Source organism: Caloenas nicobarica, chromosome 9, assembly GCF_036013445.1.
Source record: "Caloenas nicobarica isolate bCalNic1 chromosome 9, bCalNic1.hap1, whole genome shotgun sequence".
Taxonomy (NCBI): Eukaryota; Metazoa; Chordata; class Aves; order Columbiformes; family Columbidae; genus Caloenas; species Caloenas nicobarica.
The window spans coordinates 17,273,149-17,300,351 of NC_088253.1; the positions used below are offsets into that span (position 1 = coordinate 17,273,149).

At 45.2% G+C, this 27,203-nt stretch overlaps 1 protein-coding gene across 8 annotated transcripts in view; it reads right to left on the bottom strand.

Moving 5' to 3' along the window:
* PLEKHG4 (pleckstrin homology and RhoGEF domain containing G4) overlaps positions 1 to 27,203 on the bottom strand; it is a 90,868-nt gene that overhangs the window by 26,596 nt on the left and 37,069 nt on the right. For 7 of the 8 annotated variants that reach the window (XR_010606627.1, XM_065640675.1, XM_065640673.1 and 4 more), the window contains exons 7-13: positions 23,408 to 23,494; positions 21,459 to 21,575; positions 18,623 to 18,721; positions 17,456 to 17,604; positions 3,770 to 3,908; positions 1,190 to 1,312; positions 466 to 657 (exon numbers count right to left, since the gene is read on the bottom strand). Coding sequence is in view for 7 of the 8 variants with exons in the window: in XM_065640675.1 (XP_065496747.1) it covers positions 466 to 657; positions 1,190 to 1,312; positions 3,770 to 3,908; positions 17,456 to 17,604; positions 18,623 to 18,721; positions 21,459 to 21,575; positions 23,408 to 23,494 (906 nt within the window). In the remaining variant the exon portion in view is untranslated. Of the gene's footprint in view, positions 1 to 465; positions 658 to 1,189; positions 1,313 to 3,769; positions 3,909 to 17,455; positions 17,605 to 18,622; positions 18,722 to 21,458; positions 21,576 to 23,407; positions 23,495 to 23,938; positions 24,031 to 27,203 lie in introns of those variants that run through there. The other variant, XM_065640679.1, reaches the window with a different exon arrangement.

Sequence of the window (27,203 nt, forward strand, 5' to 3'; positions counted from 1 at the left end):
CAAGAAAGAGCTGGGCTGTATTTAGGGCTGAATAGCAGAGAGCTATTCCTGATGTGTCAACATGCTGAATTTACCAGCACATAAAGATACAGTATGAAGAAAATGCAGGTAACCTACCCTGGCCTGGTGGCAAAGACTGGACACAAGTAGCCAATCTCTTGGCCCTTGGTGCCAGCACTGCGATGATTCTTCTGTCCACTGCTACCATGAGAGGGGCCTACAAGCTCAGACAGCAGAAGACCTCTACTCTTGAAGAAAATGTTAATACACATCCACCCCATTTTCCATGTATTGACTTGAAAAATCACTCCAGACATATGAGCATAAAGGGACTTTTGCAGGTTACAGATCCAGCTCCTGTTAGTGCACACACTACATTTCACATCTTTCACAAACACCAAGCTCTGGACTGAGTCCGAGCAGGTTTTTTACACCCTCCTCCATGCAGCAGATGCCTTGTCTTACCTTGTCAAAGAATTCATACAGCCTGACCGTTTCACAGATTCGATGCCTGTTTTCATCCAGTTGAGTGCAGAACTCTTCCAGTTGATCTTTGTAGGTCTGTAGCTTCAACCTATAAGAATGTACATCCACAGACGAAAAGTCTTCCCATCGATCCATCTTCTTTAGTGCTTCCTGCCCCCTTCTGCAATATTCCTGAAAGCAAAATGGGATTGTGTATGAGAACAGAGACCTGACATGGATATGGATAGTAGATAGTCTTCAAGGTCATTAACAGGTAGGGCTAATTAGCCTGGTTTTTAAGGTTCAAATCACATGAGCAGGTATGTATTTGTTTACAGCAGAATTCTGGAGTGTCCTGACCTCTGCTATGATTTACATAAGCCACACAGCAGCTTGTAAAGGCCTAAACAGTAAGGCCACAGGTCAGTTAGGATTCAAAAAAAGACAGTGTTACAAGCACATCAAGGGATTAACAAAAAAATCCATCTTGCATTACAGTAGTAATTTTCCTCAGGACTGGCAGATCCTGAGGGGCTGAGCTGGTAGCTTTGTCTACAAGAGCATAGCAGGGAAGCCAAATAGCGTAAAGGATGACAAACACCTTAGTGATGAACTCTCTACCGATGCCATCTTAGCATCACAGGTCTGGCTGAGCACATGCAAGGCACATATGCTGCCAGCTCAGACTCTGGAGAATATGTTTTTCCAACCAGACAATACTTACACTGGCAACAAGATCAAACTCCCTGAACTGCTTTTGTGCTTGAAGCAGCATCTCCAAAGAATCGTCCAGGTTGATTGTTTCCTTTAGCCGTTTTCTGCCAACATTCTCGATCCAACTGCTGACCTAGGAGAAAAAGGAAAAGCTCCATTATTAGTCACCCTGTGCTACTCACCAAGGTAGGCCTTTATGTGGAAAGAGCAAGGAATTGCTCTCATTATGCTGGTCATTTCATTACTGAAAAGAACGTGCATGTACACTTCTCCTCCTATCCTGGCATTTCAGACTGAGCCTCCTGCTAGGAGTTTTTCCACAGCAGGTAACTGAGTAATTGCAGAGCTCTGCTATTGCTCACTAGCCTTAGGCAGAAACAGGGCAAGTAGCTGCTTGGGCTCTGTTTCGCGTGAGCCATGATCTAATGCAAGCCACGCAACCTGCAGGCTGGCCTGATATTCCTATTGTTACCACCAAGTAGAATAAAATCTCCCTGCTGTCAGATTTCCTGCACCACTTCCCTTTTCTGACTGATAGAACACAAACTACGTCAGTGTGAACATACTGATGGATTCTCCTCATCTACAATGTTTCACGGTTCTCTGGGACTCTCAGCTTCTGGTTTTCTAAATGCAGATCACCACAAAGCTGTGCAGGTTCCTCGACAGAACCCAGACGCTGCTGCAGTTACAAGCCTACATCCTCAAACATGGGTAGACAACTGACTTGTGTCTAGAGTGTCCTGAAAGCAAAGCAGACATAGAAGGTCAGGCAGGAAAATAAAGCATCTTCATCAACAGTAGGTTTAAAAACAGGCTAGTAAACTTGTCTACAATGCTTCAGGCATAGCTGCACCTGGGGGAAGGGACAGACTAAATGTTTCGTAAGGCCCATGCATCCTGTTTTCCTGGATCATCTAAATCCATATCCCAACTCAACCCCACAGTCGAGGACAAACTCCCAGTCTTCTGGACTGAAAGAGGATCAGTGCCCGTAGAACAAGCCCACCAGCAAGAGACGGGATTGGGGTGGGTTCCCAGGAGCTCCTAGGCAGGCTTAAAAGCAAGAGTAGCTGCTGCCAGCAATGCTGCCATCATTGGTGATCTGCAAAATAAGCAGGGAGCAATTAGTTTTGCTCAATTTGATTAAAAAAAAGTTCAGCTTAAAGCAGGGACAGGTTACAGAGCCTGCCTTTGTGCCTTTTTTGATTTCTCTTTGGTATTGGGAACCTGTGTGTTTAAAGGAGCCTTTACTAGGTTCTTGCATCACACTTCTTGTCCTGAACACATACTACACGGCGTCCAAGTGTCTACCTCCAAATGGGAAGTCATTACAACTCTCAGATCCACCTTGGCCTGTGAAAACAACAGGTAGGCTACAGCCTCGTCTGCAAATCCAGTTCTCTCCAGGAGAGCCCAGAATCCTAGAAGAGCAGTGGTAGAACTGGTCATAGTACTGGTCTTTAAGGATGCAGGTTCCTAAGGTGAGCTCCAAACAGCACACAACCCTTCACACACACCAGATAATAAGTGATATACGAAACTTCTCACTGTTTACAAGCTACAGCAAAGGAAACTATGCAACTCCCTAATCTCGAGGTTGAGTTCAGGCTTAAAGAGCACATCCGTGATCTACAACACTGAAAGAACCAATCAGATCTTGTAGAAGGCTCAGACAGTCTGAGCTACATTATGACTTTTTAAGGACCTCTATCTACACAGCTACAGGTTTCAAAGGTCTTTCTGAAAAACAGTGCCTGTTTGCTTCAGTTATCCCACAGCTGTAAAAAATTTCAATGAGCACCACATGAAAGGAATTTTAAGCTCCCACAGAAGCGCGGGGAGGTGGAGGCATTAAGCACAGCTCCTGGGCTAAGGACAAGAGGCTGTTCCCCTGCCTGGACACTGAATATAGGGCTGCACCCAGAGGCAGTAGCATGCCTGGGGCTGTAGCCAGAGAGGAAGGAGCGTGCTGGGGCTTATCAGACAGCAGGGACCTGAGCAATCTAAATCTGGGGAATCTGATCAGAGTGCATAGCACACATGGGCAGCTAGCGTGGGGTACATGATGTGTGGCTCATTCAGCAGCAGGATATAAGCAAATCCTGAAGGATCTACAGCCCAGAGGGGACACAGACTCATCGCCAGCTTGTTTGTATCACTCTGCTGCTTTTTGAGGCAGAGCACGAAGGCAGAGCTCCTCAACAGTCTTGCTGGGAGGGTACTTTTGCTGACCAATGAGAAAAGACGCCCCATCTCCGAGTGTACTGCCAACCAACAAGCCACTACATTGTGGTCTTTAAGTCTGGAAAAACATCACAGACCTTTATGGGGTTTGACTGATCCACATCTAGAGAGCAGCCAGGAGACCTTTACTTGGCATCGAAAGATACCAGGCAAAATAGTGGGTTGGTTCTTAGCACATCTGAAAAATCTGCCTTAAATCCTTACGTTCAGTTGTTCTTTTTAAGGGTCTACAGTCATCATTCTACACCTTCATACAAGAGATCAACAGGTCCAGTACCTGCCATAGGATATAGAGTCTGAGGGTAGCAGCAGGAAGTCACTGGGACTGACAAACAGGCCTTACCTCCTTAAAACATTCTTCCACTTTCTCGAAATCCATCACCAGCTCCAGTTCCTGGATGCGTTTGTTCGACAGCATCACCAGTCGGTGAACGCCCTCATCAACTCGATTATAAAGGACGCTGGCAACATCAAGCGCGTCTCTGGAAAGGGACACAAGTCTGGTCAAGGGATTTGTGTTATGTCCTTATCCCAGCACTTCATGCAAACATGACCTGGCTAACAGTGGCACTTCAGTCATCCTCCCTGCGGGACCCGTAATGGCCATCTCCATACAGAGAACAGGAGAATAACGCTGCTCCCTGCACCTTCCCATGATTCACCACTCTGATCCCAGCGCAGACAACTGGCAGGAAGGACAAAAGCATCTCCTCCCAGCCAGGCTGCTTGCAAAACCTCGTGTACTTGTCACACTTTCAGATAGCATACTCAGCTTTTCATAAATGCAGATTATTGCATCAGTGGGCTTTCACAAAACACAGGTTCAGGCAGACTCGGTGTCTAAAACCACCATTTCAATTGAATTTAAATAAGAAGCAATCACTGGGAAGCAAACCTCTCCTAAATGACAACAACATAAAGCATATGACGCCCCACTCACTCTCAGGAGTTGCCACCAGTCAAACAAAAATGCGAAGTGTACAGAACCCCAGCACCAAGAGAAATGGAATTTTACAGCGTTGTGCTGCAAAGATGCAAAGACAGAGCTCCTGGTCTTGCACAGGCAGCAGTGCTGACCCAGGCCCAACGGGCAACCCCAGGCACTGCTCTCCCCGCCAGCCTGGCCACAGCAGCAGTGAACGTCTCCTGCGCGGCGGCAGGGACGGAGGGGATCGGGCTGGAGCCCAGTGCCCTTGGACGCTGGAGCCAAGGCCTCAGCACATCCTAGCAAGACAATGAAGGCTGGTGAGTTCCTTTCACACATCACAACGCCTCTCCAACACAGGTTTGGGTGAATTATAGACAGGACCCACGAAACAGAATAACATTATTCTTTCTTTCTCATATTTATTCTCTTCTAGATGTCATCTCCTTTTACAAGTATGGACTCAACAGATGCCTACAGCAAAAACGACAGCTTCCTTCAGCTGTGCTCTACAATAGCATGTCCAGCTGCCCAAGCATCTCCTCCTGTACTCACTCTAAACCAGCTTTCATTTTGCAATTGTCTTACAACCCGCTGACTTATGAGAGCATGGCTTTTTTATCATATTATTAAAATTATCCAAAGCACTTGTGAAATAGGTAGCTAATAAAACTCTGAAAGCTTTGCTCATGGAAATTAATACAAGCAATTCAGCATTCACATTTATTTCTTTCTTGGGTTACAGGCAATCTTGAACCTATGAAATGCAATGGAATACAAGCATTTAGTGGCAACCATCCTGCAGTTTTTTAGATAGCACTTAATTGACGAGGTAGTTCAATAGGTCTGGACAAGTAGCTCTGCAAAGCAAAAATCCACAGGATTTTTCCATTCAAAATTCTGCCCAGTGGACAACAGCCAACTGCTCAAACCTCAGGCGCTTAGATACTTTTGTTTTTCCTCTTGAAAATGCCATTAGACTGAATGAATTTCTCCAAAGTGCAGCCAAAAAAACCCTGAATTGTTTCTGGACTAAGATCAGTGCTACTGCAGTGCAGAGGGGACAGGTTCTCTACAGAGAATCTGTAAGCTTCAATGGAAAGATCCAAGCTGTAACACTGCTCCCGCGTTTCCCGAAACCACCATAAACAAAAAGTGATGATATGAGCCTTCTGTTTTGTAATCCTTTCCTAAAGAGGGACCCAGATCCAACCCAGAAGACTTGCAGCAGCAGAGCCACAACCACTGTCCAAGCTGAGCTCTGGAAAATGTGTTTACAGAGCAGGTTGTGAAGGCCAGTTCCCGTCAGCAGCAGTGACACAGCTAGGACAGCTAATGAGAAACAGTTCAGAAGATTGCTGGAAGTTATATTTGGCAAGAACATTAATGCTGTTGGGTTTTGTGCAGCTGAGCATTATCTGTCAGGTCCAAGCTTCTGAATAAGGCTCCAGCAAATACTGATGCCCAGACAGGGAGACACCCCTCGGTCTGAAGTCCCTGCTGGCATGAACGTTCTCATCCACTCGGGAAAGCACACCGACACAGCAAATGCTCTTCCTCTCACCAGCGCAGACAAACAAGCTCCTAGAACTTCAGCCATTACTGGCTCCTATATGCAAACCTTCGCAATTATCCTCTCACAAGGCAAAATATTTTTCCAACCTTTCTCTCAGCTTTCATGGAAATCACTTTGGTGTTGATGCTACTGTTTTGATGGCACTCGTCAACAAGCTAGACTGACCTGCTAGACCTTTCTGCAATGGAAGTCCTTATGTTCACCCAAACCCATGATAAAGAAAGCATGCAAGGTTTCAACGCTTAGCAAGATATCACAAGATGGTAACACTATGGTGTAGCAACTGGAAACAACTGGATTTCCAGCTCTTGTGTTGGCTTACCTAGCACAGAGTGTGAGCTGGTTCTCTGCTCTCATGAGAACCCACTTGGGAGTGCTGCATTCAGCCCTGGGGCCCCCAGCACAAGGACATGGATCTGTTGGAGCGAGTCCAGAGAAGGGCCATGTAGGTGATCAGAGGGCTGGAGCACCTCTGCTATGAAGACAGGCTGAGAGAGTTGGGGTTGTTCAGCCTGGAGGAGGCTCTGGGGAGACCTTATAACAGCCTTTCAGTACCTAAAGGGGACCTAACAAGACAGCTGGAGAGGGACTTTTTACCATGTAGTGATAGAACAAGGGGCTTTAAACCGAAAGAGGGGAGATTTGGATAGATGTAAGGAAGAAATTCTTCCCCACGAGGGTGGTGAGGCCCTGGCACAGGCTGCCCAGAGAAGCTGTGGATGCCCCATCCCTTGGAATGTCCAAGGCCAGGCTGGATGTGGCTTTGAGCAATCTGTTCCAGTGGAAGATGTCCCTGCCCAGTGCAGGGGGGTTGGAACTAGACTATCTTTAAAGGCCCCTCCCAACCCAAACCATTCTATGATTCTATAAGGGAATCACAGAATCCCACTCCACTCCCTTCCACATCTGATAGAAGAAACCCCAGTTGCCTCAAATCTGAGTATTTCTCCTTGACAGGAGTCAGTCACAACGTGGGCTGAAAAGCTCTAAATATTACAGACTCCCACGTAGCAGACAGCACATTTCCCAAAGTCACAAAACACAGGCTCTCCTTGAAGACAATGCTGCAACTTGGTGGGGGGCGGCAGTGTAGGTATAATCACCCTCAAGGTAGAGAGATAGGAAGCAACTACAAACCAAACATGTTTTAAGTATTTTTTTAATACACAATGAGCTTGTGAGTTCTGTTTAAAGACGTAAATTCACTGTGTCAGCATGGAACACACATGAGATCAGCATTTGTCTTATGACCAGCAAAGCACCCCAGGAAAAGTAAAGTTCAAAAACACAGCAATAAAACACTCTCGCTGGCCCACCCACCGAGCCCAGAGGAGCCCACTTCAGGAAGAGAACAGGGGCTCAGGTGAACTGCTTGCTGCTGAGTTGAAGGACTGAAAATAATGCACCCCAAACAAAACAGTGCTCTTCTGGCCCCACTCATGTTCCTTCCACAAAAGGAACTATCCCAGATTATTGGTACTACTAGAAAATAAAGAGCTAGACTCTGAAGATGTCAATTAGACCAAGCCTTTGTTGCATTTGCAGAAGGTGGTAGGGAAGAACCAAGCTAGAGTCCCAAGTTTAGCAGTGAGCATTCAGCCCTCTGCGCCATCAGATGTGATCAATGTCCCAGCAAATAATGCAGCAGCTACACACATCTACAGATGCTCAGCCACCTTCCTTCTATCTCAGCTGATTCAATGGCTCTAAAAATGGCATCCTGGTACTGAATGCACACATGGAAAACATTTGCTCAGGCACCTCAAACTTATCTAGAGTGAGTCTAGGACGCATTTGGGAGCTTATACTGTAAGCGGGGACTGGACAGAGAATGTATTTCAGATAAGAGGGCTGGAAATTAGTTTGTGTTTTCATTTAATGTTGGGCCATTTAGGGCATATATCATAAAAAACCTTACTCTTGTGGTTTAAGTCATCTTGTTTTCTGTGAAAGCTTGCAGCAGGGTATTAATGCACTTATCAGGGCACAGCTCAACACCCTAAGGCTGCCCCTTCTGTTGGTTCTGCCAGTGGTTTGCACACAAGCCACCCAGGAAAAGGTTTCCAAACAGCCCCTCCAGGCTCAGAGCCCCAGAGAGACTCCAGGTGTGGCCTTACACCATCCGTCCTCCTCCTCTGCCAAGCTCCTCCAGCATCCCAGCACCTCAGTCCTTTGGTTCAAGGCCCAGCCACGCTGTTTTCACACGTTCTGCCTCACTTGGCAGACATTCATTAAAGCCTCAATGTCTAGTTGTTGGTTTTCTGTTGCATCTCCAAGGTAACTCCGTTCATATGTTGTCAGCTCCTGACAGGTCACTTTTACCAGCCCGACAGGCTCCCTGACTAACATCCATCTTTTACTCTCTTACACAGAGGAAAATACAACCCTTTCCACTCCTTAGTATAAAGTAGGTGGGCAAACCAAATCAAACAAAGAAACCACTCACAGTCCATGGGAAAGTTTGTTTTTCCAATCCACTTTGGCACTTCCAGTGCTCACAAAAAGTATCCATTGGGTAATTAAGAGCATTTTCCCAAATCTCTGGACATCTGTTTACCTATCTATGCACACCCACCCATTCGTTGATACCCATCTTTAAAATTTCTTCCTAAAGCATTTGTAGTACACTAGTAAACTCAACAATATCCTGCAAGAGGGAGGTTTCATGGGAAAATGATACTTTGCATAAACAACTCTCTCTTTTGAGTCAGCCTTGGGAGTTTTTCATTCCTGTCCTCCTTTGCTTTCAAAGCAGCTTGGAGTAAACAAACCAAATATTGAAAATTTGGTTGAAGAGGAAAAAGGTGACTTCCATCTTGCCACACAAAAGGAAAACACCTGGTTGTTAAGCACTTTAAAGGTATTTTAATAGAGGCCTGTGCAACTCTGAGGAAGAAAAGCAGAGAGTTGTTTGAAGTCAGTGGAAACTCTCATCTAAGTTTAGATTTGTTTGGATGCATTGCAACTTCCCTGCACATGTGAGTGGGGTAATAAGCATCTTTAACTACATTCTTCCATGGTCAAATCATCCACAGTAATTTTGCAATAGTGCAGAGTCAATATAATTTATAGCAAAAAGGAGTAGCTTGATGTCAGTTTATGTTTCCTCCAATCCTGTTTTCATTGGGCAATTATCATTTCAGTGGAAAAGGTTCCAAACATCTTCAGTTTTCTGGAGCAGTGCCAAGCAGTTGTATAATGGTAGGGTAATTTTAAACCTATAATTTAGAAAGACCATTTCTGTCTGAATCCATCTTTCAAAAAAAAGCTAGCTTTGGAGAGTTACACTTTAGTTTTCAGAGCAAAATACCTCATTTGTTTTCAAAAATAAATAACCACAGAAGAGGTACCCAGCAGGCTTGCAAAAGCAGGTGCTGCAGGAGCCATGTCTGCCCATGCCAGTGAGACACAGACAGAAGAACACAGGGAAGGAAGCAGCAGAACCATTACTATTTTGCAACTTGCGGTCTGCCCCTTGAAAAACTGCTCTAGCCAACAGCAGGAGGAACAGCTAAAGTGAAGGTTAAAACCAGAGCTCATCCTCTGACTAACCTGGGTCCATTGTAAAACAGCAAAAACCTGCAGGTGGAAGGAACACAAGACACACGGCCTTTTGCTAACGTATTCAATGGGGTTTAGGCAAATATATTCCAGATAATTTGCCCTGGAAAACCAGCTATCCCTGATCATTCTATGATTTAGGAGAAACACAGTCAGATGTTACAACATTAGCCTCATCTAGTCTTCCACTCCTGGTGCTGAACTTCATTTGTGGATGTCTCCACAGGTTTTGGCAGAAAAGGAATAAGATCTGGCAACTAAGAGATTTACAGGCTGGCTTGGTCCAAGGACATCACCCAGATCATTTCTGCTGATGCCTTGGCTGCAAATCATTTACACATCCTAAGCAATGCTTCAGAAAGAAATCTGTCCAGCTCTGCAGGGAGAATCCTAATCCTGTGTGCCTGAGGGCTGTTTCGCTGGAAGAAAAATGCAATACAGACTTTCTTGGTCATGAATGCATTTTGATAGCAACCTGCCCGACTGCCATATTTGTAATGATCCCATAAAAGGAGATCGACCTCAAATGCAAGCTCCTGTTCTTCAAGCTGAAAACTTCACATGCAGCTGAGGTTAAAATTCAAACTGTCCATGGCAAAGCTAATGCAGATATTGCTAAATAAACTGTAATTATTCTCTGCAGCACACAGCCACGGTGGTTTTAATTATCTAATAGAAGTATTTGAGAAACTGTGTACAGTTTTTAGAACCCTGAAGTGTCCTTAGAAAGGCACAGAGGTCAAATACCTAGTTTGGGGTTGCCTGTGGGATTCCTGCCATTCATGATGAGAACAGTGGATCTGGCCGAGACCACAGACCTGACTGAATCCCTCCTCACTGCATTACCTGACAAGCACACACACTGGGAGCAACCATCCAATTAATACAACACATCACAGACCATAATTGCTAAGAGAATTTTCTCTGGAGCACAGTTTATTTAAACATGTTTTTTAGTAGAAAAATAGTCTAGAGTCCCTTTTAAAAGCAAAGGGATTGATGCATACAGCTAAACAAGTGTCCAAGTGTGGTCCCCAAGCTGCAACCTTCGGATCTTTCACCAGCCTGGTTTGCACTCAGTTACAATAAAACTGTGTTCAGACTCTGGTTGACTTTAAATCCTGGTAAGATTCAGAAAACTGACTGGAAAAAAACATTATATGAAATCCCAAACCAAGAAGTAGCCTACTTATAGGGAAAGCTCATGCCGCAGAGGAACCTGAGGATGTGGAAACACCATTCTGGGAATGCCAAGCATCAAGCTGTGGTTTTCTACCAGTCATAAAAAGCTCCTGCCTCCAAACCTTTTCCCATGCACATTAACCTATTTATATTTATACTTGTTATCTAGGTCGACTGCACTAGTGTTGGAGTTAGGACCACCAGGGTTTCAAGATTGCCTGCTCAAATATATACCCATTGCCATTTAAAGCCACATACCTATTTCCCCGATACATCCTCCTTTTGCACACTCCCAATGTTTATGACACGTATAATAGCCGGGACTGTGCTATTAACTACCCCAGCAACAGAAACATCTACCCCTACTCAGCCATATAAAACACGGTGCTTGTGGGATGGTCTGGGCTGAGCCAGGAACTTCACGCGGTTCAGCTAATATCCTATACTGGAAACTTTTTATCTGTTTAAAAATATTACGGAAAAAATTTCAAAACCACAGCATGTCACTAATTACCTAATGCCCTGTTGGCATGCCAAACATTGCAAACAAGAACAAGCAAAACTGGAGTCTTCTGGGTAAATTCCCACTGATTCCAGGAAGATCTAGGACACAAGAGAGTAGAAAATAAACAGCAGAAGGGGACCTAAGGGGGATCATCTCATTAAAAGCCTAAAAGAACAATGAAAACTTACCTAGACAGAGCTCCGCAATCTTTTACCTCTCTGCAAATGCCACAACTGGTTCCACGCAGCACGTCATACACTCATAACGACAACAGCTCCACGCTCCTTTATGTGCGGAGCAACAACGTTTGTTTAATGCGAGCATAAGTGCTTTTTACCAAGCTAAAACCACCACGCAAACAGAGGGAACAGGTTAGACTGTAATGACAATGAATACCAAGCAGCACAGTATGTGTTTGGATAGAAATGTTGCCGTGTGCTCCTCCCTCCACCTGACAAACAAATAAGACTGTGGAAGAACACTGCCACTGCCGAAGGCCAAAGGTTAGTGCTCGTCAGCATCTTCTGTGTCACCAGCAATAGCAGAGACATCTCACAGTACAAAGCTGCAAATTTTTGAAGCCAGGATTTAAGCATAGTTTTTCATTCTTTTCGAAGTATACTAGGAGCTTGTCCTAAGCAAGATATGAAGGGTTTAGGATTAGGTCCACAGGAGAAACATGCAAAGGACACCTATCAATGGAAGATCCATCTCGCAGACCAGGTCTTGTAGTATGAGAGGTTCCCAAAGCTCCTAAAGAGGCAAGAAGATGAGCAAGCACTAGTTTAGCAAACCAGGAAAATGACATCAATGAAAGGGACACAAGCACTGCCGTGTTTTGAAGCACATACAAATGCACAGAGTAGTGACTATCAAACTTGCCAAGCACAGACAGAAACAAACACATCTCTAAAGCAGTAAGGGGTGGCAGAAGACAATAATGCCTCCAAGAATGATTTCCCGATGTAGATTGCCTGGCCATGACCACCAGCATATGACAGCAGCTGTCGGCTTGCAGGCACACACCTTTTGTCTTCGAAATCAAGGCCAGCCATCCCAGTTTCCCCAGACTGCAACTTACACACCAGACACCTGTATCCCCTCTACTTTTGTCCCATGTTTTGGAAGACCAGCTTAGTCTCTCTGCTTAGACCCCAGACAGCCAGAGCTTCAGAAGGGGCTTGTGCAGTCCCTCAGCAGGCCCTCCTGGAGCCCGAGAGCTTGTACATTATCCGAGTTTACCTCTGTCAAAAGGAACTTGCACACCACTTTGCAGAGCGGCATGTGCCTGCCTTGGAGCATCCCAGGAGTTGCTACTAAGAGGAGTCTGGCTAAAGATCCAGAAATATGAGCTCCTACAGCTATAACCTAGTGCTTCATCAACAGCAGAGATCCCTGCATTAGCTGCCACAGTTTCAAGCAGGCCTAGTGCCTCAACAGCGCGTGTTGAAGCCAGACTCAAGAGCTGCAGAGGCTGTTGGCTTTGAGATCACCCCCTTTGTTGCTGTAATTGAGTCAGGTCCAGCATCAGGAACCTGGCAGCTGCTGCCCAGGAAGTCTGCTCACCGCTGCCCATTACCCCGGCTCAGCTCAGGTCCCCACCCAAGGCTTCCAACCAGATCACCAAGCCACGCTAAAAATAGCTGGCTCACAAAACCAGCTCTTGGCTGCAGCCACTCCACCCTCAAAATGCAGAGACTAACTATAATGCCTTCTGCAAACAAAAGGAGAATTCACTCCTCCATCTATTTATAAGCTACTTTTTCACAGCTTGCAAGCACAAATTCTTTTCAGATGAGGAGCTGAGGGGGGAAAGACGATGCTTTTTGTGGTTCCATGTTGCACAGAGCCCAGCACCCAACCTTGTCATTCCTTCACCACCTGAGGTTCTTCTCTTTCTTTCAGCTCTCACATCTAGCTTTGTGGCTATATTGCCCACCAACATGCAGAGCACGATGCAATCTCACTCCTGTGCTACACTGAGAACGCAGGTTCACTGGTAGAGCATGCACTGGGTGTATTCTGGTTAAACTAGCATAAAGCATCTTTATATTAATATGTTTATACCTTCTTTACTCCACTTCTGACTCATAGCGTATCTACAGGACAAAAGGCATCACTGGACACTTTGTCTAGGCAAGCGTTCCCAGCTCTTGGCTATGCTAGAAGAGCAGCAATAACGAGAGCAACAGCGGAAAATGTCTGGCTAAAGACCAGGTTAAAAGTCTCCCTGCCTTGCTGCCCAGCCCCATGCAACTGCCTCACTACCTGGCTTCTGGCAGCTTCTCTGCCACTTCCATCATAAGCCTGGAGAAGTCTTCAAAATCAACCACAAAATAAGCAATGCATTAATCCACATTCCACAACTGGCTGAGTTGCCTGCAAGCCACAGGTTGGTTGATCAATACACTAGATATCCAGAAGCCAAAGATGCACCTGCTAGCCAATTCTATGTAAACTATTAAAAAGATGGTGTTTATTAAACACTTCCTGTTCAAACACATAAAAATAAGTATCAATAGCAGTGCAGAGATGGGTATCTCCATGGCATTTGTCCACACTTCCCAATAGGAACTTCAGCTAGGCTAATATCTCTGCATTTCAATCCCCAGAAAGGCTGGGACAGCAAAACCTGGAAGTGTTCAGCTAACAGACCCGGAGCAGCACTGAGCTTTCAGCGCAGCAGATGGTGTGATGGCGAATGTGCTGACTTTAGAGCCAGCCAGCTCCACCACCAATGAATAAGTGGCAATGCCGCCTTCAGCAGTGCACCTGCATCTTTAGGTGACCAGCTTGTGCTGAAGCTATCATGACAGCACTTAAAGATGCCACAAAGACACTGGCTTGTCAGTACCACACCCATGCCAACTCTAGGCCAAATTCAGCCTGGTCTTCCCGGAGGTGGGAGAGCAGTGTGGCACCAGCCAAGCACACGACACCCCCTTAGCCAATTCCTGTGGTGGGCTGCTGGCAGGATCAGTATTCTGGTAACAGAGATCCTCATTTCTAAACCAGGAAAAGGCTGAGATCCAGAAAGACTGCTTGGAGAAGTATTTTTTTTCCCTTTGTGGATAAGCAGCAGGATAGGCAAGGCTATCTTTTACAGTGGTACTTGGTGGAGAAAGGAGTATGGAAACTCTTGGTCAGCTCACATTGGGAGCAGATAGCAAGTAGAGTTACCGGTCAAAGGCACTGCTGTAGTGCTACAGCATCTCTCAGGATGGGAACATCCAGGAGGGACTCCCGAAGGCACTTAAAGATCTGTCAGAGAAACAAACGGATGTCCCACAACTCATCTCTCCTTCGTGACCACATCTCTGATGGGATGAGTTCAATTTCTGCAGGAAAGGAACCGTCACTGGCTTAGCAAATCCTCACGAAGACTGGCTCAGACCTGAGTAGTAATGAGATCCCACTGCGCTGTGTCCTGAAATGCCCCAAAGGGTATCTCAGCTCCCCAGGAGGCCAGAGCAGGGAAACATGCCAAAAGCAACCCCAAGGGAAGAGTTTCATTACTAAAGAAAGGCTAAAGCAAGTCTTGTTTGCTATGTGCTCCAGAAAGGTATTTGGCAGATAACATCTGACTGCTCAGAGCACAAGCCTGCTGCCTCGCCTGTTTTAGCATACTGTGTCTAACCAGCAGTCAAGCGTTTTCAGATGGGTTTGTCCATCTCTATTCTTACCACCTCCTGGTATTCTTTTTGCCATGTGAAGCCACAAACTAGCAAGGAAGTAAGCCATGAGATTGGCAAAACACGTCCTCTGCAAAGAAGCAAGTCAATCTCTTGTTTGTTTAATCCCAAGGTGATGGTGCAGCTGGGCTTGTCCTCTTTGTGCCTTTAAAGAAAAATCACTGTTTTTACCTTTAGCTCTGCAGTTCTGGTTGGCATGTTTTAACTAACAGGAACTAAGAGTCCAGAAAACTTGCGCACTTACGATTTTTGCCTCTACTTATGTGCAACTCTTGCACATTTTGGCAGTTATCTGTTCACAGCTGGCCTCACAACTTCTGCCTAAACAGTATTTGCAGTCATGACCCTCTGCTTGATCAGGCTCTTGCACAAGAGAGAAGAAAAAAATTAAAACAATAGGACATGTAATTAACAGAAGAGCCAAAAGGTGGCTCAGAAGAATAAAACCACTTGACTTGCTTTTGTAAGTAATTTGATTTCAGGTATTGGGGAAGCGAGTGTGAAATGAAACACCGTTAAGCATTGATCAAAATTTTACAATTCCAAGTTCAGAAAAGCAATACAACAGGCCCTGGGGCACAACCAATCCTGTTCGACTTTCACATGTCGCCAGAAATCTAATACTGGACCCACATACATCAATAGCCATTCCATGCTAGCTCAGTAGGCCAGCTACAATATTTTGTCCCTATCCTAATTTGATCCTACTAGTTAAAGAAGCCTTTGAAAAATCATAACCACAGGAGCCTTTACAGGGTTAGCACAACTCAGAACCTTTAATATTTGCACGCCAGTTTGGAGAGAAGGAGCAAATACAGAACCATGGAGGATCTAAAACCAATAGTGCCTTAAACGAAGTTCTCTGGCCAAGCGGTAGAGCTTTTTCCCCATTTAAAAGGATTCTGGAACAGGGAAGAGTTTCTTTAGTCCTCTGCCCCAAGTTACATGACAAGCGGGCATTTCCTCAATACATGTATTTTAGCTTCTGGAACTGCATCACAGGCTACAAGAGGACTAACTTTCTCCCACTATATTCATTTACACTCCTCAGGCTAGAGAGCGCCACATATATTTGACCTGTTGCATACACTCTCCATTCATACTAGCAGGGAATAAATAACCTGAATTTAACAGAGAACATGCTACACAGTCTCAGCATGCACTCAAACACTGCGCAATCAAAGAATTATGTGTGTATCCCCCATCCCTGCCCTTGCTAAGGTAATCAAAGCAGTAAATTGTCCTTAGGGCCTCTGTCAGATCAGATTTCAGAGTTGATCATTTCCCTGCACAAGAACATATGCTTAGCTTAAAAACAAAACAAAAACAAACATAAAAAGCACACACATTCTCCCAAGATTCTAAAGTTGCTGTGTGTTGCTTAAGATAAAAAACCAAACCAAAACATAGCCACCCACATCATCTGTGCTCCTCACATCATGTCAAAATGAACAGGCAATACCGTACTAATTCTACCCAAAAGTGCATCACGAGTACTCTACCAGTTCAGCAAGGAAATTGTCTCTGCATGGCCTGCCAGAGCTGCTGACAGGAGTCACAGCAAGCACGGTAAAGAAATGGTTACACCTATCCCCACAGTCCCCTCTCACTCTGCACCAAAATGCTGACCCCCATACCCCAATCTCCCAGCGACAGGTAGCAACTTGCACTATCATCCACTGGCTGAATTTTCAAAGAGAAATGTTGTTCTTTTCCCAGTGTTTGGGTGAGATTCCCTGCAAGCTATTTTGTTATCTTCTCTCCGTTCCCTCCCTTAAAACCTCCCAGCTTGTGATGGCAACAGAGAGTTTAACTAGAGCACAAGGCTGCGGATGCGCGGAGCTGTTCCACGCCGCCCTGCCATCCGCTACACCCTCGTCTGCACCCACATGCTAGCATTTATCTCATACTTGGGCTGGAAGCTCCAGGGTGCAGGGGCTGCCCTTTCTGACTTGCTGTTTGCACAGCGCATAGCACAGAGGCCTTCACACGCTGATAGGCTTCAGGTGTTTTAACAGTACAAACAGTAGTTGTGCAATGCCCTGGGGATTTCAAACAGATGGCCTCTCTCAGTCCCTGCTTCTCATACTGATTCTGCAAATGCGCAGTGGATATTTGTTTGTGCAAACCATACCAATGTATGAAAAGATCAGAGCTCGCTTCAGTCAGAAAGCATTCCTCACAGTTATGGTCCTTGGAAATGCCCTTGCATAAGGAGTGCCTTGGTAAGTCATACAGTGATAATGCCTTGGACCTAAACATTCATCATTAGTATCATCAAGACAGACTTGTGTTTTAGAGGCGCACAGAACATCAGCCCTCTCTCCAATACAGAAGATAAGTCTGATCTGGCTTGGAAAAAGAACTTTAAACCGTTTAATTGAATCCACCCAGACAAGTTTCTGGACTGGAGAAGAAGCAGTCAAGATAAGATTAAAATTCATTACACTTTTCGCCTTTGCTGTTTTCAACAAAGTCCTTGCTACACAAAGCTGCTCTCTAGCCTGCACCAGTGATGGGTCATCTCATAGAGATTCCCAGGGCTTGCTTTTTGCTCATCTCCATCTCTTCCCACTCTTGGGGCTCACCTGTAGTCGTGAGTGAGGGTGACACAAGACTCCTCCTTCCTCAGCCTGGCCAGGAGCGCTCCACCCTCCAGCTGCAGCCTGACCAGCCGTGCGTCTTCAAGAATGTTCTTCATCAACTGCCTGTAATTCCTCAGCAGCACAGCTGCTCCCTGGAGGGATCACAAGAGCGAGATGAGGAGTTACTGCAACTGATAGGGAATGAGGGAACAGGCAAAAACCAGTACCCAACCCAAAACACACACACAAACCACCTTGGTCCACCCTAGGAAAGAGGGAGGTTGGTTCCCACAGCTGTTTCTCTCAAGCCTGCCAAGTCCAAAGTGATCAAGAGTTCTCCTGATGCTCCTGATACTTTCCCCACCAGGCTAAAACTGAAACCCAGTTCCTATCACTGTCCATACTCCATTTGCTAGGCACAGAAAGAATGAGGTTTCTGGCCTCATTTTCCACTCTCAGCTAGCCCTGACTGCTCTTAGAGCCTGGAGCTGCACAGCTCCAAGCTGTGGGATGAGAAGCACATGAAGGGTTTATGGAAATATACATGTGCAGGAAGGCCAGAGAAGCCACCATTGTATCTTCCATTGTTCTACTGCTGTGACAATGCAGAGTTGGCAGCAATTTCCTACTCTGTCAGGCGTACAGCAGCTTCTTGAGGGCAGGGGACATAATGTGTTTGCAACAACACTGGCTCAGCCTTTGTACCTTTCTTCTCTTGCCCACTTCCAAATTTCTGTTTTGGAAGCATCAAAGCTGGAACCACAGCACAGCCTTGGCCTTGTGAAAGCCATCATCTGTGTTGTCACCTAACTTTATTCCAGGCCATTCAAGCCAACCAGGTGTGGCACAGCCTGAGGCAGCTGCTCAGTACTAGAGACACCAAAGCTGGTACCAGCTACAGAGTGGTGGAGCTGCCAAGAATGCACGTCAATGTTGGAGCAAGCATCCAGCAGCAACAAGCACAGCTGAAGAGTAGATCTCTGGGGTGATGCTGAGGGATCACAGAACCAGATTCTACCCCCAGTGGAGCCTCCATCACTTCATTTAGTTTAGTTTCTATGAGTCCCGCTGTCCTGACAGCTCCACAGTGACACACAGCACTCGGAATAACCTGCTACTACAGCTTGCAAATTGAAAGCTACAGCTGCATAAGGTGAGGGACGCACTCACCTCAGCTTTTTCTGGTAATTTCCCTGATTCCACTTTATGAATGGCTCCCTGGAGAAAGGCACAAGCACCTTGGCATCCTTGTAGCAGATGTTCCAGCTTCTACAAGAAGAAAGGACCAAGGTGGAGATTATGGTCTCATGGTTTACAGAAAAGCTGTCTTTTCAGCTTGCAGAAGGTTAAAAGTACAGAAATCAAGACAGGATCAAACACGTTACCCCAGGGTTTAATTATACCATTTGGTGAGGCTGAATCAGCAAAGAGAGGCCCATCAGGGGCTTCAGATGCATCGCTCTCCATCGAGACCTCTATGCAGCCCTTATAAACTTGCATACCTATGGTTTCTATGGGAAACACTTTAGAGACAAAAAATAATAATAAAAAAGTCTGTACACTTATGTCCCACATTCTTCTACTATTAGTGTTTCTTGTAACTTCCCACTAAGATGAATCACTGTGCATGAATTTTGGAGGAACAAAACATAGAACGAGTACTTGGAATCTCTCTACATTAAATAATTTCTCTTCATACTAAAAGTAGTGTAAATTAAAGATTAGGAAAACAGAAAGCTTCTACAATTAAGCACCTTAAACTACTGACAAATATGAAATGGCTCCTCTTTTCAGGGCAGGGGGGAAGAAAAAAAATATACTAAAAAATAACCCCTGACATTCCACAGAGGTTCATGAGACAGTACTTTTAAGAAGTCACTTATATAAAGCCTAAATCAGAGAAGGGAGAAGCAGCTATTCCAAAATAACCATGCTCAAAACAAAACAACAACAACAAAAAAGAGCATCTGTTTGAATCTTTACTGAACTGAACTCCCTCCCTGGAATGCTGGAACAGCCCCAGCAGTGACAGATTAGCAGGCAGGATGCAGGTGAGATCACGGAGACAGGAAATAAATGCTGTTCGACACATCGCTACAGATCTAAAGGGGTTGAACACATGGGTTATTCCCACACACAGCACATCCCATAAACAGGCAACCCCAACTAACTCCTTTTGGTAACGTTTTGCATGTTAAGATGCAAGACACAAAGAAGAAGTGTCCTGACATCATGCTCCTTCCTTCAAGGATTATCCTTCTACAAGGACAGAGCACCTGAACTGTCAAGATTTTCTCAAACTCTCCCCAGAAAACTAAACCATAACCTCTTGAAAAGCCTCTCTGCTCACTCATGACCAAATAATCTTCAAATTCTCAAAGTAAATCCCAGGCACCAAGATTAGTCTTCTGTACATTTACTGCCTCGGCACAGGTTCATGCTGGCACTTTTAGATGCAAGTTTAAAAAAGAGGTTCTAAAATAAGTTGGAAAAGATAAGTTAACATTTGGCATGTGCTGAGCCTAACTGCTGAAGCTTGCCACCAGCACCACAGAAGAATTATCAAGGATATCTTAACCAGCTTCAAATTCTGCACTGTGTGCCATGCAGCACTCTGGGCAGAGAGATCACAGCCAAAAGACCACGGAATCTTTTGGAAGCAGAGGTGACGGTTCTGTCATCCAGCAGGGTGAGCAAATCGAGCTCAACAGGAAGACAGCCAATTTGTGCACAGATTTAATCCTGTCTAGTCTCAGCGTGCCAAATCATGTCGCAAAACAGCTTTTAAAGATTCAGCAAGCACATGATCCACAGGACTTACGCTCCCTCCACAGCACAACTGTATACAGAGCTGGGTTTTGGCACCACAGATGCTACTTTTACAGACTTCCGGCAGTTTGCACATACCCTACTGCACAGCCAGCAATACCTGCAGTCCTGCCACAGATCAGCATGTGCTGCACTGGTGGCTGCAGCACTCATCAGTGCTTGCAGCACCCTCTGCCAGGGCTACCTTCTTCATAAACTGTGTCTAGGTGCTGCAGTTTCAGTCCATCTACCCCTGAGGCTTAACCTGGCTCAGCTCAAACGTTTCCACAAGGCTGGTTCTAATCCACACCTGAGTACAGTTCACTGTAGATCTCTTGAGACTTTTCTTGATAAAAGCACAAAAATCAAACAGGATCCTAGTACCCAGGCATACTCAAAGCAGTCAAACAACAGGGAGAGGAACTGATTGCTGGGACTGCCTCCTGCTGTTATCTCGGGCCCAAGACTCAAACGGAATCTGCATGTTTCTTTTGTTTCCTTGCCTGGCTTGGCTAGCTCTCAAAGAGGAATACAATGCTCCCCCTGGGCTGAATCTTTTCTGTGTTTTTAGCTTAGATCCTTTCTAAAGAGTTAAAATTTGATGACAGCTTTGGTAAATAAGTGGACTACAACTAAAGGAGGAAAAAGATGTTCCTAGAAGTATCTGAACTGATTATCAGGAACTTACAAGTCTCACTCCTGCCAGGACTGCAGTTTTTACTAATGAGCTCTTAGCCTGGTCTGGGGAACCCGCTCCAAAACCAACAAGCTCTAACTATTTTTATTATGCTTGAGTTCTTGATTGTTAGTTCAATAACACCACGATATTGAAACCTTCCCCTGAGATCAACATAAGAACTGTCTGCCCTTAAACCTCAGAATATAACTGAAGAGAAGTACCACTGTATATCACAGTTCACCAGGACTTCATTTCTTCCTTCGCTTCACAATATGGTGAAATCTGAATTAACACAGTTCAAGAGATGAGTTAAAAAAAGGTTTTGTTCCTGCAGTTATGCTAATAGGCCACAGTGTGCATCCATTTTATGAAAACAGTATTCTTTTGATAAGAGATTCATTTGCATACATAGCTATTACAGGAGCCATTATCTTTTAATGCTTGTCTCCTCTTGCTTCGACTCCAGCACCTTGCCATTTCTTCTCTCAGATACCAAAGAATACGAGACATCTTACTCACCATGCGGAAGCTTAACCAGTCCCGGTGGCAATAAGGGAAAGTCCCATCCAGTTCTAGAGGCAGCTGTGAGCTGTCTATGTGCTTATGAAGCGATTTCATGGAGGTGAGAACTTCAAACTGCACAGGAACAGAAGAAATAAAAGCACATACGGATTAGGGTATTGGAGGAGGAGGGGAAGGTTAACTGATGACAGTATCCTTTTTTTCTTTATCTGTCTTGCATAGAAAAAAGGCACACAGCGTATATCTGCAGTATAAGTACAATATGAACAAAAACAAACAAACAAACAAACAAAATCAATCCAGTCTTAGAGCAGCTTGCTGTACAGCTTAGTGGGTGAACCCTGAGGGAATGCAGGCCACAACATGCTGTTTCACCGAGCAGAACATCTGTGATGGGAGTCTGGCAACAGTTAGCCTTCTCCAGAGCCAGTATCTCCTAGTATAAGCAGAGCAACTCCTTCAATGTGTTCCCAACTCCCTCATACATTCCCACATTGTGCTTTAATTTGCATTTGTTTGGAGAGTCTGAGCACTTAAATCCAGCCCCCAGTTTCCCCACCTCACTTCCTGGAAAAACAGTCAAACAGAGCAGCCTCTGCCCTGCCCTCAACTCTCATCACAGCAGCTCCAAGTGTTTCCTGGATCCTCATACAGATAATTCACCTTCTTGTGAGTCTGTAGGACCTCAGAGCAGTTTTATACACAGAAAAACAGACAAGTGCTCCTGCAGGTACATGGAAGCCAGCTCAGGCACCAGGAACTCAGGTGCAGACATTTAGCCCCCCCACACACACACTGAAGTTTCCACCTCCTTGCAAAATACTGATGATGCTTCCAATTCCTCCCGCATGCCCATGCCTTTCTTAGCCTTTGCTCTGCTCCCTCCTACGCACTTCAGATTTATTCAATGTGCTTAATGTCTTCTGTAGCTCTCCCTGTACACACACGCCTGCAGCCCCTTTCTCGCTTCAGATTCTTCTACACGGGGGCTATGAGGAAATGGACTAATAGCTTCTGTTATTCTTCAGTGTTTCGGGGTAGCAGTACACCATACACGGAGCAAACCTGATGCTGTTCACAATGTCTACAGCCACAGGAGCCAGAAGGAAGGTCCTGTCCCACTCTGAAGTCTACAGGTTTTCAGCAGGCACAGAATTTCAGTTCAGTCTTGTAGCTTGTGACAGTCTTCGAGCACGAGATGACCCAGGTGCAGTCTGGTGCTCTATTCACTCACCACAGAGTGGCTGAGAACCTACATTTCTTATACAGCTATGGAATACCAAGGACAGATCTACTTCTAGTGGGGGTGTTCAACGACATCGTGATGATTTTTCCCTCCTCCATTACCACCTCCTATTAGTCTTGCCAGACATTTCAGCTGCAAAAGAAGCCTCACAGACATACGTGTCTCCTCTCCCCCCTCTTGCAGATGTTTCTCAGCCACTGACAGCAGCAGCTATGAGGAGAGGAAACATGAGAGATGCAAAATCCAGGAAAGCAACAAGTGCCTTCAAAGGATGGAGCTCAGGATTTAGCCTAACGTGATCTCTTCCTGACCAAGGACTTCCCCCCTGCTTAACAGAAGAACATGAAAAGCATCTCTGTCACTGTTTATTGTGCAGGGCTCCTCCATACAGCTATCCACGTTCTCAACAAACCCCCTGTGTCTTGAGAGCCCTGTCAGACTGACATAATTACGGTGCAAATGTCATTGACAGACTCTGGAATAAACACAGCATGACAGAGATATATTCAGCTTGCATAAACTTTACGACCCTATAAATACCACACCTGTAAGAGACCACAATTATAAAATACAGAGAATAACTACAGAGATTTCATGTGAGAATAAACATACACCAACGGACAGAGATCTCGCTGTTCAGAGAGTTCAATAGAGGATATCAAGAGCTCTCTAGGAACGCCTGGATGAATGGTTCCATTACCTGTACTGCTGGTGGCTTCTCCATCCGAAAAGTCAGATCTCTTTCAACCAGAAGCAGTACTCCGTGAATACAATGAGGATCCATGTCCTACAACAGAACAGAGTGCAAATCCATTACTGATCCGCCTGGGACACTAAGGAGAAGGTACCATACGAGATTCGTACACAAGACTTCAGTTTATCCTTCAAAGGTGTCTACGAAGCCTGGAACACAGTCACCAGGTATAGGGAAGGCCATTCTGCAGAGCACCAAGGTTATGTCCCTAAGGTAGTATGCATCAGATGAACTAGTCCTGCAGTATTTAAGGAAGCAATGAAAGAGGTCAGGTCTTGGCTGTACTACAGAAACTTTGCCTTCTACACAGGGAAATGTGTCAGGGGGAAAAAAAAAAAAAAAAAGAACCATGTTCAATGTCCAAGTTTTTTCTTGATAACTTCCCTGGTCACTTCTAACTGAAAGGAAGTTTGTGGTTTTGTTTTTGTTTTCCCCCCACAGCACCAAAAATGTCATCTTTACTTACTGCCAACTCACAATCAAGGACTTGCATCCTGTTGCTACTGTTAAACCAACAGAAATTCCAAATACAAGGGACATCTGGCAGCTGTAGTTCAAACTCTGTGATCCAGGAGCAGTTGACCAATTTTAGAAGCATTCTACAGGGAAGTGAGAAACAGGCACAGAGAGCAACAGCAGGAAGAGGGAAACATAGCAGAAAGGTCCAGACCGTAGAGACAGGGCCCACTGTGTACATGATGCCTGGACCAGGATAGCAAGGAGAACAGCCATGTAAGCTGTTGTTCCACATGGTTAAATAAAAGCCATCCCATCTAGATGTCTCCCAGATGGTCTTTGCCTCTGCAAATATCTTGGAAACTGTCAAGCAACAAATCCTTTCTGGTATTGCTTGAGCTACAAGGAACCTGCCACACAGCAGGCCATGCCAGCAAGGGAAACCCGTTAAAATAAATGGTATCAGCAGTGTTTAGGGTTAAATGTCTGGCATGAGCAGCAGAGCCAGAGTACAGAGGCAAGTGGACCAGCAGAGGCTGATCCACCTAACACTGGGCCTAATACAGCAATTAAGTAACAATGCCAACTGAAGGAGACCAAATTCTCTAAGTGAAAGCGGCAGCAGAGATTCTAGAGCAGAGGAAAAGACCTTTCTCTCATCTAGTCCTAAAATAGGATCCTTTTGAACAGGCAGGAAAAAAACCCTAACTGAAACGCCTCCCAACGCAGTAAGAGGTTTCCAAGTCTTCTCAAATCCCCTTCTCCAAAACAAATTATTCACACTTTCACTGTTATCTGAACACTGATCAAAAGGCCAAAAATAATTTACTGCATAATTAGTCTGTGTTAGGTAAATACTGAAGCTCATCTGAGGAGAGGATGGGGAGGTATTACAGCTGTATCAGCAGCTCTGAATTTGTCTACTACAAAGTACTGAAGGATGAAGACTAGCCACAATTTCCAGACAGATCATGGCACTAAATAAATTTATTCTTTCACAATGCCTCTTCTACTCCAACAGTCATGAGATGTGCAATCTGAGTGAGGGATAAAGGTAGTGATGGTGTAACACGAGGTTACAACAACAGCCAAAACACTCACTTGTTTGTTACTCCTGAAAATAGAAACTGAAAAAGTCATTCATAAATAAAGCTGTCAGGGGAGAAGGTCAGGGTTTTCCAGTCCAAGAAGTAGTCATATTTCTAAAGAAATCAAGTCTTTTTCACCATATTTTTTTTCTTTAAACAGCTGAAGATAAGTCAGTCTCATCCAGCACTGAAGGAACAATCCAAATAGAACAAACCAGTTTACAGGAGCGTCTCAGGAGACAGACAGAGCTGGAAACAGCAGAATGCTACTTGAGGAAATCTTCCTGAAGCTTTCCACACAATCTCTTACCACCTTTGCTCACAAAAACAGCTCTCTGGAAGCAAAGAAACAGAGTCTCTCACAGGTAAGTGAACTCTTCACCTCCCAAAACAGGCACAGTGTGGACAGTGCAGAATAGAGGGGCATCATCAGGAGTTCAGAAAGCACCAGGGTAAATACCCATCCTTTTATTCTTCTTTAAAAAGAGCATTAGATACTTTCTTCCATCTTTCTCAGACTGAAGTTTCAAACAGTCTTCTGGCTTCCTGACCCACATGGAAGCCCATGGCCAGACTTAAAACCGCTGGCCCAGTTTGAAGCACAGGCTGCCAGGAATGCCTGTGCAGATGGGACAGTCCCCAAATACCACATTCCACCTCAAAGTGACCACTTCTAAGGGAGTAGGAGGAGGTCCCTGGTCTTTAATGTCAGACCAAGGTCCTCTGTACTTCTGCAGTAACAGGTCATGCAAATAAATCTCTTGAACAGAAAGGTTTGCACAGAACTCTTCTGCTTTTAACTGTTACTGCATCTTTGTCTGCATAAACAGACTCTTCCCAATCCAACACACAGATGCAGCAGATTACAGGATTAAGCGTTTGCACTGATACATGAAATTCAAAAGAATCTCACTCCACGAAGACTCAGGCAGAGGGAAGTCCCACAGGTATCTGTTCACTGGAGGCCAGTGCACACATTCCACTGCCTGCGTCCTGCCTGCTCACTGACCAAGGGATCAGCCCAGCACTACTGAACACGTTCCCCAGCACGGAGCTTCCTGGTGACAACCTGTGACCAGACATCACAGCAGCATTTACCTCTGCAGAAATCCTTGCTCCAAAGCATTATTATGCAGCTTCCCACAGGAACAAGCATGATCTATTCTTGCAGCACGTACACACTGCACATTTCCCTTCACCTCCGTACAGAGCTGCCAGAGTTCTTCCTGCTCCTTCCTGATTTAGCTCTGCTGCAGCACTTTATTATGCCCCTGCTCTGTCTGCTCCCAGTGCTGGCTGGGACAAAAGGATTTCCCAGCCACTCATATTCTAAAAAGGGTGAAAAAAATCTTGCAGAAAACAAATGCCCCCACCCTCAAGGCAGAGAAGATGAGAAGCTTTCACCAGTTTACTGAATGGCTGTAGGCAGCGCAACTGACAGCCTCCCAGTGCTGTGGGGAAAACTATCTGCAAGCACCAAAAGTGGTCTATGAGCACTTCATTCTATTCATCAATTCATTCTGGAAAGCTGGAGAAGTGGAAGAAGTATTTCCTCAGACTGACAGATCTTGACCCAGAAACCTGTAGAATGAGTCTTCCCTCCCCAGGGAGGTTCCCCAGGGTTAACAGACCCAAGCACTGCAGCTGGAAGGGACTCTGCTTTAACACATCCCATCTGCGTTCACCCACTGTGAAGCTCTTCACTGCTGAGTCAAGAGGAAAACAACCCTTCAAAATTGAACAAACAACACTGGATCTCAACAGTTAACAGATTCCACCCACATTATCATAGTAGGCTTCACAAGAGGCAGGTAAGTAAAATCCTGTTCAAGTAGAGAGCAGAACAGCAGATAAATGAGCTCCAGAAAAAGTCTGTCAAGAGTAAAAGACACTGGGACGTGTGTCAGGGATTTCAGAAAGGGGTCCAAGGCGACAATCTGTTCAATAACCTTAGAGGCACAACATATGGTCTTCTCTGCTGAATCCACTAGCCAGCAAACCTTGCTGCAGTCTAGAAAGCTTAGCTTGCCTTGCTGTAATTATTGTCAGTTTTCTGTATTTCTCTGTCCTTGTTTCAGAGCAGATGAGAGTACCTCCATGGGATCAGAGAGATAAATGCTAAGGATCTCCAAAAGGCTCAGAGGAGCCAGGGGATTATTCCTGTGCCATAACCAGATGATGCACTAGCTGAACAGGTC